This window comes from Epinephelus fuscoguttatus, linkage group LG11 (genome assembly GCF_011397635.1).
Source record: "Epinephelus fuscoguttatus linkage group LG11, E.fuscoguttatus.final_Chr_v1".
NCBI classification, from domain to species: domain Eukaryota; kingdom Metazoa; phylum Chordata; class Actinopteri; order Perciformes; family Serranidae; genus Epinephelus; species Epinephelus fuscoguttatus.
The window spans coordinates 26,770,947-26,788,661 of NC_064762.1; the positions used below are offsets into that span (position 1 = coordinate 26,770,947).

A 17,715-nucleotide genomic window follows, 5' to 3' on the forward strand; every position below is an offset into this window, starting at 1 on the left:
AGTGGGACAGTCCCCCCCTGTGCTGGCTAATTGAATGATATGGTTACAGTAGACTGTCCTACTGGTGAAACTGTACAGTAATAATCTTCCTCAGGTGGTGAGGGTAACTTATTGCGGATCTCGATCATCAAAATTGCTCATTCATGATTTAAGATACACAGTATTTTAATAAAAACACAGACTTGTATTAAATTGAAAGTAACGGTTCAAACACATCACATCTGTGACGTCATGCCGACAAAGAGACGTGGCACGCGGACCGACGGTTAAATGTGTTGGAGCAGTTCAGAGCGAGTCGTCCTGTTTCATTCAGCAGCAGGGAGGAAGGCGGCAGGAAGACACGGTACCCCGACCTAAGTAACACCCCAATCTGGACCAGAGACATGGCTTCGAATAATGGCTCCGTCGGCAAATGGGAGGTAGTGAAGAAAGGGAAGAAGAATAACAGCAGCAGCGCAGGAGCAGCGAAGAACACGAGTGACAAGAAACCCGGCAGCGGGGGAAGGAAAGCCCTGGGCGAATCTAACCAGCCGTCCAGACGTAAGTGGCCCTGCTAGCTGCTCCGTGACCCATTTACCCCACTTCAAAAGTTCAAATGAAGGGAAAAGGAGCTACCTGTGTGTCTGTTTAACGAGCTAAATTATCTCTTTTAATTTTAACTTTTCGCCGTCTTAACGGTAGTGGTGGCAGCGTTTGTACTGGACACGAAGACGGCTTGTAGCTGTCACCTGATTTGACAAGCTAGCTATTGTAGCATAGCATCGCGCAGCAACGCGACTTCCTGCGCTACTTCCTAATTATTTGTAGTCCCGTTTGGTGTTGTCTCAGTTCAGCTAAGTGCTCATACGTAAGCTCCTCTACTGATACATTTATTCCAAAATGAAAGCCATTGGGCATTTCAGCTCAATGTACTCCTTGCCACACACAGCGAGAATGAATTGCTAGCTTGTGCCGTTAGCTTGCTAGCAGCCTTTCCAGCGGTGTGTCAACAAAGGCAACGTCATCGCTGAGGAGCTGCATCTCTCAGCATGTGTTGGTGGCTGTGTGACCTTGTTGTCTTTCTGCTGCTGTCACACTCTTAAAATGCATCTCCAGGGTGCTGTTACGTTGCAGTTAAATAATATAACGCTAAGCTAATGAATGAGGCATCTGCTTATGTCCACTTAGCCTATAGGGACAGCTGTCACTGTGCTGAGTGATCAGCTAGTAATGTGGTGACTTAACCATGTATCCCCTTTGCATGATTTATAAAAGGATAAGGTGGCCATTAAACTGTATTTGTATTGTTGTCAGCAAACCAAACATGCAATCAATCATACTAACAATCATCACATTAATTGTGTGGCCACAGTCTGACATACGTTATTCCTCTATTGCTTTACAAAAAATAAATATGATGAACATGGGACATTTACTGGTCCCATTGTGATTAGCACACTAAATGTGTATTAATTTGCTCCTGAAAATAATCCCCTTGCAATGCACTGTCTACTCCTGTTTGAGTAGCATTTTCTGAAAACAACAGTCAATAGCTGTTAAAGAAAATGATCTCGCTTACTAAAAAACACTGCCCTAATTTTGAAGCTTCAGGTCTGAAATCGGTCTGCTTGGGGCTGAGTGCTACAGACAGTGTAGGGAAGTAGACAGTATTGAGTTTTAAAGCACTGCTGGTTTTGTTGACAATAATAAAAACATAGAATAAGGCCAGCCCTATCCTTAAAGGAATAAAAGCAGACAGTGTAATTATCTATACCCTATACCCCTACCCAAATTCTGTTCTGTTGTGGCATTGGGTGAATTTGCTGGATTTTTTTTCATACATTAGTAATTATTAGTTTGTTTTTCACCTGTAGCTCAAAGTGAAACTCCAGAATATCAACACAGTCCTGTGACTAGTTCAGAGCAGGGATTGGAAGACATCAAGGCTGGTTTACCAACTGGGTAAAGTGGGCAACTGACCTGGAGTCCCAAAATTCCAGGGTCCCCCATAAATCCCAGGCTTACTGTATGTAAATCACATTGACCAGCTTACCACCACAAACAAAGCACAGTGTCAGCTGATGATAGGCGGTATGATCAGTGGAAAGGTGTGTCTAGTATTATTACCTCATTTTGAATCCCTGTTTTGAAGAGTGGAGCCTATGTTAAAATCTGGTTTCACTCATCTGGGGCCAGGTAGTTTAAACTAGTTTAAAACATTGCACAGATTTGGAAGAACTTGTGGTTAAAAAGGTTTGATCAACTCATTTTTGCCCCAAGGACCCAACCAGGTTAATCTTCCCTTGGAAAACATCACAGTAACCACATTAACTCTGGCAGCTTACTGTGTGACAATTCCTTGTAGACCCACCCTCCTAGAACACAATTACAGACCTTTGATGGATTGTTTGTTTTTACATTCAGCATACTCTACATACAGAAGACCTGGCAACAACTACCATCAACAACTGCACCCTCTGCACAGCGACTTTAGATCTCACCCTGCCACTGCGATTTGTTTATGCACCAGTTTCATCAGCAAATCAGCCAGTCCAAAGTCTGTCTGATCACGGTGGCTGTGACTCTGAGTGTGGAGGTGGTGTAAAGGTTTTGTCTAAAAGAAATGCACCTCAGTATGTTGTGTATAAACTCTCCACCCGCCTAGTATTTATGCAAACTGACGCATTCAATCTAAATCACCACTGTCACAGTGAAAGTGTGCCTCAGCTTTACCAGGCCCTACAAATAATTAGATTAATACTGACAATCAATATTATAATCAGCCAAATCTCCGTTCATCCCTTTAAAGGCTTCCAGCAGATTGTTACTGTTGAGTTTGCGGCTTTGGCACAGTTAGTTCAGCTTGAGGCTTTCGTATCTGTTAGAGCAGGCTTCCAAATCTTCTGAGTGGTGTCTTCACAAGGAAACACATTAAGAAAAATCTTACAAATAAAGTGCCTTCAAAATCACTTTATGTGTTGCTTACATTCACCTTGAGAAGGTCATATTCAAGACAACTGATATGTCACCTATATTGAACTTGTTTCACATTACATGTCTGGACAAGTTCTAGGATGTCTGACATGAGCTCTTCTTCCAACTGGAGTGATTATGTAAAGCCCAGTGTGTTATTTATGTGATTTGCATGCTGCATACTTTGAGGGTACCTAAATTTAAGGAGGGTAAATAAACAACGTCAGACGTCATCCCCACTGTTATTGGTTTACTGTTAGCTTTCTAAAATAGTCTTTATTTTATCGTGCCTCTCTCCACTTGATAGAAATTGCAAACTCAAATCTGATGCACACTAACAGGTTTATTATTTATTGCCATTGATTGGTTTAACAGCCCTCCTTACAGTAAATACCACAACCTAATTCATGTGGCTCTTAGATACCAGACAAACATATTTTGACAGTAAAACAGAGAAATAAATGTGATCAGATAAGCTGACTGGCATTGCTGCAGTGTGTTCAGTGTTGTTGAGAAGTGGTTTGCTCTGTATCTATATGCGAAGCATCCTGTCAGCTATTCTTCTGCTAGTGTGAGAATCCATTCCCAGTCCAGCCCCCCTGTAAAAGGGCCACGCTGGGTACTGAACATCTACTCACATTACACCCCAATACACCAAGACCCTCACAGACACCCAGACTGTGTCCAAAAACACCCCCTCTTTAACTTCTCACTACAGTATGTAAAAGACCTGAATTGTTTCCTGATCCACTAAAGGTCTCTACACATTATCATTTCAGGTGTTCATCAACAGAGCTTGATTTAAAAACACTTACAAGACTGAAAAACATTTTTTTGTACAATGTTCCAACCTATGATTACACTTTGTGACTATTTCAAAGACTGTATACCTTGTTATACATCCTTGAAAGTTTTTATTGGGCAGCAGGTAGGAGAGAATATGAATTACGACCTCCACAAGGACACAGGACTAATGTTTTTGAAATTAAAATTCACATAGTGTAATGTCTGTGTGTCAGCAGCCACCAAAATAGTAACATAGTTTATGCGTGTCCTGGGAATGGACAATAAACTACAGAGAAGTGTTTAATACACAAGCCCAAACAGGGTCAAAATGCATCATAATTCAGTCAGAAGTGCTGGGCGGAGTTTGTAAAGTGTCCATTCTGCAGGTTCAAATTGGTCAGGTTTGCACTCTCCGTATTGCTTTCTATTTGTTTTGATTCTATGCTCCTCTTTTGCATGCTTACCTTCTTTAACTAACTCCAACATGTTCACTCCTCTCTCATGTTTGACATTTACAAGGACTGGTGGCAAATCTCCAAGTGGTTTGTTGGAGTGATGTGGTTCGTCTTCTTTAATTTAGTCATGCTGACTAGATTCTTGGAAACACTCGTCTTGGCAGTTGGCCTACTGCAAGTGGCTTACTTTGTCCTGTTTAATTACAGCAGTAGTTGCAGTTGTACTTTAGGTTTCTTCATAAGGGAGTACTTTAGTAAACAAATGACGGTGCCAAGTGTTTGACACAGGTCCTACTTTTTAGAATTCGCTTGAGGTGGAGTGGTGGATTTGGCACAGTTTCAGTGTCTGGACCTGCCTTTGAGAGTATTCACGGTGGACTGGAGCATGGCGGGCTCTGCTGTCGCCGATGCCAATTTAACATGCTGAATTGGCCAAAAAACGACAATGACAACAGCGCAGACTAGAGCGATAGATGCTTGCCGACGGCCCAACATTTACCGATGGCCGACCGTCAGCTTGGTGTGTCAGGGCCTTTAAACTGACTGCAGTGTGGTCTGCAGTGTTTCATTTTCAAGGAAAAGATAATGAGTACAAAACAACAACATGCCCATTTCTGGTCCTGTCACCCAGCAAGTGTTGATTCATCTGTTAACAGCTTATGTCATAGCAAATTTGTGCAAAGCTGTCACAATTCCTGGTCACCAGTCTAGTGGCCTCACTCGTTGTTGCCCTGTTACTGTATGTAACATGTGTCGTCTCATGTCAGGAGCTGCTGCTGGAAATGACTGACTTCCTGACAAGTGTGGATATTTGTTTAGGACATGATCACCAGGTCAGATTACCTCATACGTCAGTCTTTCAGGACTTTCCTCCCTGTCCAGCTCTGGTAATGCTAACTAAGCTGAGAGAAGACAACTGGCTTCAGTGTTCAGTTTAGGGAAGTGAAGAATTATCTGACTAACCAACATTTGAATAGGGAGGTTACTGTGATAAGAATCTGTGGTGAATCCAGACGGAGCAGTAGACACTGTGATGAAACAAGTCCCGTCTTTGTGTCACAGTCCGGTGTTGTCTCAACACACACACAGACCAGATATAGATTTCGGTTTTGTCAGCTACACGTATAGCTGAATGATCAGCGAACAACTGGTGACCTCTGTCAACACCAACTCAAGTTTGTGGGTGGGTCTGACCGGGATTCTTGTGTGCAGTCGTGTGGAGTTAAATACTGTAAATGTCTTTGCTGCATGAGTTAGGATTAGAGCTGAGCCTAGAGCCAGATATTAATCTGCAATTTAAAAATAGTCCCCAGCAAAGGCACTGTTTCCTCCTGTTTGACTAAAGGAAACTACTATGTAAAAAAGGAACTATAGATTTTCCACCTGTTTTTAAAGATTTAGGAAATAATTAGTTTTGGTCTGAGAGCTACAGACAGGGAAGGGAAGTCAGAAAGTTTTGACAAACTAACACCATGTTGAGTTTGGTCTTTTTAAGGGATTTATTGACAATAAATGAAATACAGAATGATGTCAGCCTCATCCTTTCAAAGTCTTTTACATCCTGGGAATAAAAATAAATAAATAAAAGTAATGTAAGGGCTTAAAATATCTGGTCTTTGCTGCCCCAGTACACAAAGTATATTAGTGTTGGCCTTCTAACCTTAACAGGTCAAGCTCTAATATGAACTGACCTGAGGTGGACGCAGTTTGTTTACAAATGGGGTCTTAACTAGTAACACACAGGGGAACACTTTAAATGCTGCTGGTGCTTAACTCTCCTCCTTTGTGAACTGTAATGAGTGTTGCATGAATATTGTCTCGGATAATAACAGCCTATTATGCAAGCCAAAGAGGGAGGGTGGAAGCACTGAATGTGAGGGGAGGGAGCAGTCGGAGAGGGAAATGCCATGGTTTCATGGATTTAGTTTTTCAGGACACAGGGTGGAGGTAAGAAAGTGTTATAGTAGACTTAAGAAGTTCGAAAAGGCGGCTGCATTAATTAATTAAAAAAAAAAGGGACACTCATATCCGCTCAGAGGCGTGTCTTAACCACAGCTGCCTTGTTTACTCTCAGCACCCCTGAAGATGTCAGAGACTCTGTTCGACGGCTTTGAGAAGATGGGGAAGAAACAGAACAAGGAGCAGGTTCCACCGCCAGCCGAGCCCGACAGTAAGAAGCCCTCATCAACAAAACCATCCAAGAAACCAAACTCCAGCAGTGCAGTCACCTCCTCAACTCATAAGACCCTCGAGGAAGCCTTCAAAAGTGTGAGTAATACACATACCACCCATTCCTTGTTAACGATGCTGAAATTTGTTCACAGTCTAAAGGCTTGTATTGAGAGCTTAAAGCTGAACATCTGTATTTCTTGCAGTTTAATAAGAAGAGAATCAAATATTGGAGTAGAAGATTCTGTGTTTGCTTTAGCTCTAAAACACCTTATTTGTTGCCAGAAGTTTAAATTAAAATGATACTTAACCATCTGTGATAGTTAGGTGAGAATTTGGCTGATCAAGACAAAAATAAATGCGCTTACAGTCAAATCTCTAAAAGCTATAAATGTCCTCATACAAACATAGAAACAATGCTGCACTGTGGCATCTTCCAAGCAAGCTATCACATGCTGAAACACAGTGTCCTCTTTTTTCATAATAGACATGTTGTTTTTAAGTGTACAGCCTTAAAGTTTTCGGTCTTGCTCTCTTTGTAGTTGGATATCGCAGACCTGAAGCAGCAGTTGGCCCGCAGTCAGACCTTGTTTCCAGAAAACCCATCAGTGTGGGTCAAAGACCTGGCAGGATACCTCAACCTCAATCTGACTGCACCAGAGACTGAGCCCACACTCAGCAGCTATACCCATGGTTGGTCAAACTTCCTCTTATTGAGAAGAAGAAAATGTAGTGCACAGTCAATATAGACCTTACTGTTTTTTTTTTTTTATTTATTTATATGAAGGAACCAAACTGGTATTAAAAGTTTCTGCAGGACACTTGCATGATAATTAATACACATATTTAATGCCTTCTTTTCTGTCCCCAGACTACCCATACTGCCTTTCAGGAAAAGAGCTAAAGGGTGTGATCAAAGGCCTCATCGGACGCTGCAGCGACATTCTGCCAGATTTCTTCGACCACTGTGTTTATACTATGCTCAGGGAGCTGAACAGACAGTCAGGTAGGTGTGTGTGCTGTGGTTCGAGATATAAGTGATGCAGTAATGAGACTTGAGAGTGTAGAAACAAAAAGCTAGAAGCTGCTATTCTGTGAAGACCATTGAAATTGTCAGGGACTGTTTAAATTTGTGTATATTTCTGTGTATTTTATTTGGACACTTTGCCTTTATTACACAACAGACAGAAGTGAGGTGATAGTGAGTGAGGGTAGAGATAAAAAAGGGACTTAAACCAGGGTCACTGTAGTTACATGATCAGCACCTTAGATCCCAAGGCCACCACGACACCTCATCAAATCAATGTTTCATCTTGATTTCTTTTGCTCATGGTCACCACCACAGTGACAATTCCAAAACAGACAAAAGCAGCTTTTTCCCTCTGTTTCTAGGAGAGCCTCTGCATGGCTACAGAGTTTGCATCCAGGCAATCCTACAGGATAAACCCCGGATAGCCACCCAAAACCTGCCAGAGGTGCGTGACTGTGTGTGTGTCCTTGAGTCCTGCAGATCACTGCTTCACTGTCCTCGTCTGCTGTGATTTTACTTGTTAAAAAATTAAGCAACATTACAAGTTATGCAAGTTCTTTCTTTCTTAGAAGCTCATCCAACATACTGGGGATTTGTCTTTTGCAGTAACCTTGCAATAACATGTTGTAACAGCTAACCATCTCTCTGCTTTTCCTCTCTAGTATTTGGAGTTGCTGCGATCAGTTCAGAATCGTCCTGTGAAGTGTCTGACCATCATGTGGGCTCTCGGCCAAGCTGGATTTTACGACCTCAGCCAGGGACTAAGAGGTAATAGACAGTCAAACACACAACGCATACACCCCTTCAAATATGTAGACAGTATTGTATCACGCTCTCACTGCATTAGTGCCAGTCCGTCTCCCCTTTCTCCCACTTTCCCAACATAATATGCTGACATAAATTCTGGGTTGGAGGTTAATGAAGCCACAGGGCACATTAGAGCGAGTAACACATCCACTGACAGCCATCTGTGGGCTTAAACACATGGTAACTTCAAAAAAATCAGCTGCTGCTCCAGGTCTGCTGCCTGGTATTCGGTGAGGCTGTGAGGTGGGTGTTAGTATGTGGGCAGCGGGAGGAGGAATATTCTTAGAAGATTACACAACAACCTCCTTCTGCAAAATAAGGTTAGTGAGTGCCATTCGACTCGCCAAAGGCAAGGAGAGATACAATGCTACTGAATTTAGGCAGTTTTTAAAGCTACAAGTGCAGAATGTCTTGATGTTGGGATAGTTAATCAGATAGCCTCTCTAAGATGTGAAGGAAGTTACTGTTTAGGAACGCTCTCTAATCTAGTTTAAAAAGTAATCAAAAGTTTCCTGCCTGAGCCCCAGGCTTTGATATGTTTAGACTTGGCAAGATATTAAACTGCTATTGAACCATTTCCAGCGTGATGAGCACTGGAAGCGGGACAAAATTATATCTAAAATGGCAACAGTGAATGTCACAAGAACAAAATTACATCTGACTGCATTGAACATTCTCAGTTCTTCACCAATGTATGATACAACAGTGTCTTTATCTTAAGTATCTTTAGGATGATTCGTTTCCTTTGTGAATAAATGAAGAAATGCCTGCAGAGCTCTACTTTCTGTTTTGTTTCACTATGCTGCTTAATAATTTAGCGTGCAAGAATGAAAGCCATGTTATGCTGCAGCAGTAGCTTTGGGCTGAGAGCTGAAAAGGCCGACTGTTGACACGTTTAATGGCAGAACTAAGTGTTCCTTTAATGTGAATCAAGTTCTTTATTTGTGTTTTAGTGTGGCTGGGTATCATGCTTCCTGTGTTGGGAGTGAAGTCCTTGTCTTCGTATGCCATCGCATATCTGGAGAGACTTCTCCTGTAAGTCTAAGACATATGTGGCTTATTTTATTTTATGTGTTCCTTAGGCAAAATGAAATACAACATAACTTTTTTTCTTGTTATAAAGCTACACTTTGACTCATAAATGTGTGCTCCATGTTCTTCTCCCAGACTTCATGCAAACCTGACAAAAGGATTTGGCATCATGGGTCCGAAAGAATTCTTTCCTTTACTGGATTTTGCCTTCATGCCCAAGAACGCCCTCCCTTCAAGGTAAATGTTTTATTTATTATTTTATTTATTTACCCTGAATTTAACCAGGAAGTCCCATTGAGATTGAAAATCTCTTTTACAAGAGAGACAAATACAATGCAACAAATACAACATATAATACAAAACTCCACAATAAAACAACTATTCAAACATAGTGGCCTCTCAAGAAAAACAAGCACATGTGTCTGTTGTATGTAACCTAATGCCAACACTGAAAAGCGTGTCAGTTTTCTGTAATTTTATTGCTCAGTAATTCCATATGCACAGCATGACTTCACAGTGTAGGAAGAAGAGGGTGTAGAGAGTGGAGCGTTGAGAGTTTAGCCTGGATGCTTCACTCCAAATTATACTTAATCAAATAACCACAAGACGTGACTTTGGGAAGAGAAGAGACTGTGGTTTATTTGCATATGTACTGAAGCCATTTAGGCAGATAATTGGGAATGTCACTTGTTTTTTAGTACTGCCACATTTTGAATATGACGGTTTTTGTTTTTATCTGCTACATAAAATATGTCTCATCGGACAAGTGTCCAGTTTCCACCTGTAAAGCCTCCATTCTTAAAACATAGGAAACAGCTGACATCATTCACAAATGACTCAATAACATAATGCTGTCACATTTATTGTTTCTCGTATATCCCTGTTGAAGTAAAAGCATTTCTCATGTGTATAAAACATGGACCACAGCTTAGTGCTATTTTTAGTGATTATGTTTTTTTTACCTCCCAGTGGCTGTTTCCTTATTAAAAGTAATAAACTAACATGTCTTTGTTTGTGTTCAGTCTGCAGGGGCAGCTGAGGCGTCTGTACCCTCGACTGAAGGTCCTCGCATTTGGAGCCAAACCTGAGAGCACGTTACACACATACCTGCCATCATTTCTGTCCAGAGCCACACCACACTGTCCAGATGATATGAAAAGAGAGGTAACACACACACATACATACACACACACACACACACACACACACACACACACATACACATACATACAGAATATAAACTGATGTTTTCTACATTATACTGCTGGTGCTGAATGTAGTTAGGTTCAGTGCAGCAGCATGAATCATTTGTAAGTGACCTGTCATAAAGTATGTTGTTAATGGCATCAATATGTTGATCAGTGCCATAAACAGTCAAGACAGCATATCAGCAAATGATTAAACTGGAGCAATGTTTCTTACACATAGACTTTACTTGGGCAGGGCGCCCAGGTGTATTAACGGCGGTATATTTAGACAATCTCACCTTGCTCTACTCCTCTCATACCTGTTGGTTCTGGTACAATGGCTGAGGTGGAAGAGCACCGTAGCTTGGGTGTTGTATTGAAGGCTATTCCCCTGCCATTAAGATCCATGGTTTGTTCAGATCTAAGTAGGGGGAAACGTTTATCGGCATTAATTCGCTGATATTATAAAGTCTGCCACAATACGATTGCTATTCGATGCGTTTCAGGGGCCTGCGATGGATATGAGACAATATTATCTGCCCATTTAACGCAGTCAGTTACAGAAGAAGCTGCCACCCCTTTCCTTTCTGCTTTTGGCCATAAAAGAAAAAAACAACATATAAATAATGTAAGTAATTGTAGCCGCTTATGTGCAGTGAAGTTTACTTTAAACTGATTCCACTAACACATAAAACAGCACGAGATAAATTAACCTTCAGGGCTCTCTGCCAGAGACCTTTCTGAAAGAACTCAAACCATCATCTTTTTCAGAAAACTTGAGAGCTATTTGGCTTAAAGCCCTGAAGGCAAACTTCTCCCAACAGCCACATAACGTGGACTGACAACAAGTCCGTTGAACAAAAGTGTCAAATTCAGCTCAGCGTGCACATTTTTTTAGTGAACATTGTTGAAACAGAGCAGCTAATGATGCTGTAGAGAGAAGTTAGCGCAATGAGATGCTTGTCCAGGCAGGTATTTTCTGTAAAATCCCCAATATTTCTGCTGATTTATTCCAGAGTAAATAACGTCTTCATCATCTTTCTCTTGGCTGCTTGTCATCTGCCTCCTGCTGTTTGACAGTGTCTTTCAAAATAAAAGCCTATCCTAAAGACGACGATATAGAAGGATGTTTTTACTTTGCGTCAATGATACTGGATCGTTGATCATTGAATTGATATATCGATCCAGATCGATAAATCATTACACCACTACCACCTGGTCTGTTTTCACCACGAATGAATCTGGCAAGACAACACACTGATAATCCAAACAATATGAAGTATACATTTACGATATGAATAATCTGAGTATGATAAATGATAAAATAAGCATCCCAGGCGTGCCATCCTGTTGCTGTTTCCCTGGAGACAGAGAGGTGATAAAGAGAAGCTCTACGTGTGATTAGAAAAGAACATGATGATTGTATGTATATGTTATTAAAAGAAATGTTCACTAAATCAACATATTGTGTTTTAAAGGTCACCTGTATTTGTTGTTGTCACATGTAGTCGACCATTTTTGTGCAGGAAGGTATTGCTGGCCTTCTGCCGGCTACCACCACAAGTATATTTAAGACCTATGGGAAACTGTAAGAAATTCCCAAACACTGTAACAAAGTTTAGAACAACAAGCCAACAACCTATAATATTGTTGCTAACAGTATTTCCTGGTGTGCTTTAATAGTCTTGGTTATCTTAAACATCAACAGACAAAACTTTGGTGTCCCTCAGAATTAGAGAGCATTGGCACCAGATATTCATCAACAGTTGTATCAGTACATGCAAAATAGCTACAAGAAATATTTTCTGAGCAGGATGTGATCTAGATTTGCTTCTGCACTTGAATAATTGATTGATTGTCATAAAAATTCACTGGTATGTTGGACTCTGAGAGTTTAGAGAGAATAATAGCTTCAAAATAGAAGAAAAATGAAGTCTTTCTTCCTCTCCCCTATGTCTTTTGCAGTTGCTCAGCAGTATGACAGAGTGTTTGTGTGTAGATGTCCAGAGTCTAGGAGTGTGGAGGCAGCTCTATACTAAACACTTACTGCAGTCCAGGTGAGTTATACACTTTTTTCCCCCCTTTTTAACTGTGAAAGGTAGAAAGAAAACAGTGAGGCTCTGTGGCAATAGCATGTCTCAATTATTGTTTTTACAGAAGTAGAATTTAATTGTATGTAAAAATTTTATTTCTTGACTTCAGTCATTTAAATACTGATAAATAGAGCTGACTATTCGTTCTCTCTTTCCTTCTCTAGTCTGCTGTTGAACCATTTATTGAAGTCTTGGAATGTCCTGCCACCAAAGGTACAGCACCTACCTCCCTGAGGATGGTGTAATAAGAACATTAGGGCATGTTTGCACCTAGAGAGCAACAGCTTTCTTTAATACCTTTACTAAGGAATTCTAACTGAGTCTCATGTTAAACTGTTGTGCTTTATTTTTCGTGTTTAGCTCCGGAAGAACCTTGAAGAAACAATCCAGTCTTTCAGAGTGACCAATGAGGAGATGAGAGACACTGTTGAATCTCAGGAGCTTCAGGAGTGCAATAGCCTGTGTCAGGTGAGAAGATGGTCACTGTAGAAACTGAATGAAGCCACAGAATATTTATTTTTATCAATGAGATGTTAGAAATAATTACAAGTATTCAATCAATTAACGATTAAAACTCAATTTAGTTTCATTTAAATTCCATCCAAAACACAGTCTGCTCAGTCCTAAATTTGATTTAAGGCAAGATAGAAATGAAAAAGTGTAGTAAAGTTAAGGAGTTTTTGTATTTATCTAACTACATAAGCAACAATGAATAGAAAAATTTCCCCACTTTCATTTACAAAGCACTTCCAGAATATATACTATGAGTGTTTGTGCTCAGTGTTTCCACTTCTCTTTTTTCCTCTAGAATCTGCAGGTGAAGATGCGTGGTCATGGGTTCCCCTGGTCCAAACTGCTAATGGTTCTGCTCGTGTTTGCTGCAGGCTTCATCGCTCACGACATAAGATCCCAAGGCTCCTTCGCAGGTCTGACTGAGTCCCGTTTACTCATCTCAATCATACATATTTATTTTCATAGCAGAACTTCCAAAGCTGTCTCCACTGACTTCTTTTTGTTTGTTTTAGAGGTCTTACAGTGTGTGTTATGTGTTTCAGATTCCACCACAGCCTTGTATCTGCACAACTCAGGGGTCACAGCTGTATCTCAGCAGGCGTGGGGCAAAATAAAGGTGTACTCTACACAAGGCTTCAGGTGCGACCTCACCCTAACTCCTAATGTGTCTGTTAAGCAGTATAGCTAAGTAGCTCTCTCCTACAACAGACTAACTAAATTATCATCAATTGTGGGTCAGATATTGATAGCATTAGTCTCAGGCTCTTTTCTAGACTTCTGTATGCTCTGTCTGACGAAGGACCAGTCAAACCAAAGCATAAAAATATCTCAAACATGCTTCGGATTCACTTCCTGCTTGTAATGTTTAGTGTTTGTCGACGCTGTCATAGAGGTGTTTATTTAGTTATGCTTTAGCACTGAGGTCATAGTGAGCTTCTAAAGATAGATGTTAGGGCAGGGCCTTATGGGATTACATAAGCTTGTACAGGTGTATCCAATAAAGTGGCCATTGAATGCAAATAAATATAGGTAAAAATGTCTTAAGATATTACACTACCAGCTAATACTAATAGTAAAATATCCCACAGGAACTTATTTAGTCATGTTTGCAAATAAAAGATTGAGTTGAAATGTACCAGATATAAATGAGGATGGCACACTGCAGTAGCTACTTTGCATTGGAAAAGAAGGTCAGCAGCACATTTACATATTTAAAAAGTACCTGCATGCAACTGTGTAAAACTTTGGTTTGGTCTTAGAGCACAAAGTAATTTTAACTTTATGCACCTAATGACCAAAAAGGCAAATCTTTAAACTCATATAAATAAATCACTTAACTTATATTTGTATTTTGTGTTTTTGTATCCTCTGTAGCTGGTTGGAGACAAACACTCCTCATTATTACTCTGAGTGTGTGCGGGTTTTGGGGCCACTAATGGACCAAGGTTTGGAAAAGGCAAAAACAGCAGCGATCTTCATCTCTGAAAACACCACGCAGTTTATTCTCTGGGTCAAAGAAAAGACACCACAGGCCATAGAATGGGTAAGGCTGCAAAATGGCTGCAAAACTGTCACTCACTGATGTTTACCTCATTCTGTTTAATCAGTTCCACTTCAGATTGACTTCTGATGAATCAAAGAGCGAAGCTAACAAGAAGAAATGGTTATATTTTATGTCATTAACCAGTGTGTCTTCTCTTTGTGTATTTTCACCCAGGTGAACACCAACACGCCCGACAGTGTGTTTCAGGTGTTGGCATATTTAAAGGAGCTCCTCCTCGCCCTCCATCAGAATTACATCCTACCAGCACTGGCGTACATATCTGAACTGCTACAACGAGCATGGTCCTACCTACAGGACTCTTGCAAGTCAGTACTCTGAGGCATCATTTTAACATTTACTTTATATGCATGTTCTGAATGTGAGCTGATTTTTACATTTATATTTGGCATTGAAAAGAGCCAACTGCTGTTTGATAGTTCGAATTTGGCATTCTGTGTCACTACATTAAAACCAGTGGCATCACGTAAACGAGTCCTTACTGTCACATAGCTCTGTTAGCTTGCTGATACATGACTCGTCTAGACTGAAAATGTAATGTGGAATATGTTCGACACATCTGACCGAACACTTAATCAAAATGCTGTTTTTAATAAGAGGGAAACTGGGAAGAATTTTAATTATATTTAACAAAAATGACAAAGCATACCTCAAATAACAATGTTATGCTATTACTGTTAATGAACCATACGGCTAAACTGTTAAACATTCCCCCATACATGAATAAATTAGAGCTGAAACAGTTCATGGACAGATAATCTGCGGTAATTGATAATTTAATTAATCATTTACGACATTTTAAAGCAAAAATGCCTAAAACTTTATAATGTTTTTGTTGTTGTTTTGCTTTGTTTTTGCAATTGTAAACTCAGTATTTTTGGGTTTTGGATTGTATCGGACCACGTGGATCAAATTCTGATAGTAAAATGAGTCATTTTGTGACCGTTGTGACTTAGACTTCTCTTTCCCGGGAAAAAGTCTTTTTGGGCCCCATGGAATCATGTGACAGTCCTGGGAGTTGTAATTTGACGTTAGGACACTACAAAATCAGCTTCAAAGCCCTGTGCTGTTCCTGCAGGTTTTGACAGCCCCTCAAAAGGGAAGTCAAAGCATCTTGATTGCCCCCTGGTGGCTGGCTGCAGTATAGGTCATAAACCCACCCACTCTGTGTTAGTCGATGGGACATGGGCCAAATAAAACAAACTACATACCAAATAAAATTTTCCAGAGGATGGTTCCTGTCATTTTAGATACTTCTTATCACGCTGATGTTTGTTCAAGTGTTCATTTTAGTGACAAGTTTGACTTTAATTAGTTACTTGACACTATATAAAGTGGGTGTGAAGTCATGATTGACAGCTGTGTGTGTCGGTCTGTGTGCTCACAATCAATGGCCCTGGCCCCCCAGCAGGACCTTGATACTGTGGCTCCACTTCCTGATCACTACTGCGCAAAATCAAACAGCTGCATTCAGTAATTTATTTTTAACCAGTAAGTTAAACATGCTTCTCTCTTCTTTTCTTTCCTGCAGCGGTGAGGTGTCCATATCATGTCTGCAGGACCACGCTTTGTCCTTCACCAACTCGACGTGGCAGCTGCTCCAACACACGACGTCAGCCATCAAGACGTGGGCTCAGGAGCTGCTGACACGAGCGTGATGACATCACAGATGCTGACTAATTTACACACACACAAAGTTATACACTCGCACACACACACACACACACACTGACCCAATCTGAGGCTGCCTTTCAGTGCGTCGGCTCCCCTCTCAAGCCGTGATTGGACACTGTGGGGTCAGACAAACAAACTCTCACTTAAAGGACCCTTCTATCTCTTCTATCTCTTGTTTTGGCTACATTTTTAAATCAGTTTGCTGTTGTAAAGATGTTTTTTTCTACCAATCTTTTTGTCACTGCTGGACACAGAGGTCCTCTCTTTCTCTTTGTCTCTTTCTCTTTCTCCCTCCTTCTCTCTCTGAGTTTTCTACTGCACATTTGAGCTGTGTCTTTAACCTTTGGGTTAAACAGATTGTGTAATTTATAGCACATGTAGGTTTGTAGATGATTTATAAAAACCATTTTTATTTAAAGATATATAAAAAAAAGTGTTACGTGAAAACTTGGTAAAGGGCAGAGAAAAGACCAAAAAAGATATTCCAGACTTCTCAAAGCCACTGAAGACCTCGTCTGCTAACTTCTGAGGGCCACCTCGTCTCCCATCAAACCTGAGAATCTGTCCAGTGGGCGGCTCACAATGTAAAGCCTCCAACAGGAAAGATATTGTGAAGGGTCATGTCTGCTGGTGGATGGACTCTTTCAGAAGATTTTGAGTTGACAGCATAACTCAACAGGTGTCTCACATCAGTCCAAATGGTCCAGAAGAATAAATCTACCTGCTGTCTTGTCTGTCCTGCACATCTCCTCCTCTCGTCATTGCTGCTCTGTCACCTGTCCGCTGTTTCTCCTGCTTTCTCATTAGCCATCACACCTGAGCTAAAAGCAGCAGTCGTGTACTCATACTTGAAGGCTGATGATTTTGTGCGTGTGTGTGTGTGTGTTTGTGTCTGCGTGGATCAACAAGTTTATTCTCAATAATGGGAACATGATTAACCCCGTGCCAACGTCCTCCTGTACGCTAGAATATGACTAAAAAAGAATAAACCCTTGTGTGGGCAAGGCAAACATTTCTGACCAGGTGATTCACTAACCCTTCCCCATAAACAAGATGTTTGGATGGATATGGCAATGACTGATGTCTTACTTTGTAATGTAAATGATTTATAATAAAGATTTCAACCCCACTGGTTGGATTATCTGTTTCTCTCAAGTCAAGTCTTTCATCCAAAGTGGAAATCTGCAATTCCATGAAGGCATTGCAACTCCATCTGCTGCTGTTACTGACAAGTGGTTTGATGAGAAGCTTGTGGTGGCTGCTTTGTCAACTCCCGCTTCCAAAGTCAACAATGGACTTTGAACCTCAAGAATAAGTGTTACTCTGTATTTTTTGACACAGATGTCTGACACATTTTATTACTAAAGAGTTAAGTTTACATTTTCTTAGATTTCCCACCAGTAAACAACCAACAGTCTATTATTCTATTATTTAACTGCCATTTTAGTTAATCTGG

At 40.7% G+C, this 17,715-nt stretch overlaps 1 protein-coding gene across 1 annotated transcript; it reads left to right on the forward strand.

The window, feature by feature from the left end:
* Positions 1-261: 261 nt before the first annotated feature.
* tmem214 (transmembrane protein 214) lies at positions 262-17,397 on the forward strand. The gene is made up of 17 exons (XM_049590821.1): positions 262-540; positions 6,268-6,461; positions 6,905-7,055; positions 7,234-7,368; positions 7,755-7,837; positions 8,055-8,160; positions 9,153-9,234; positions 9,367-9,468; positions 10,254-10,395; positions 12,384-12,475; positions 12,676-12,724; positions 12,872-12,979; positions 13,320-13,437; positions 13,567-13,663; positions 14,399-14,567; positions 14,742-14,893; positions 16,117-17,397. The coding sequence occupies exons 1-17, from the start codon at positions 384-386 to the stop codon at positions 16,241-16,243; spliced, it is 2,064 nt and encodes a 687-aa protein (XP_049446778.1). The 5' UTR covers positions 262-383; the 3' UTR covers positions 16,244-17,397.
* Positions 17,398-17,715: the final 318 nt, after the last annotated feature.

Coding starts and splice junctions, on each gene's coding strand:
- tmem214 (XM_049590821.1), top strand. CDS start 384: ATGGCTTCGAATAATGGCTCCGTCGGCAAATGGGAGGTAGTGAAGAAA. Junction 6,462..6,904: donor TCGAGGAAGCCTTCAAAAGT/GTGAGTAATACA, acceptor CTCTCTTTGTAG/TTGGATATCGCAGACCTGAA. Junction 12,725..12,871: donor GGAATGTCCTGCCACCAAAG/GTACAGCACCTA, acceptor TTTCGTGTTTAG/CTCCGGAAGAACCTTGAAGA.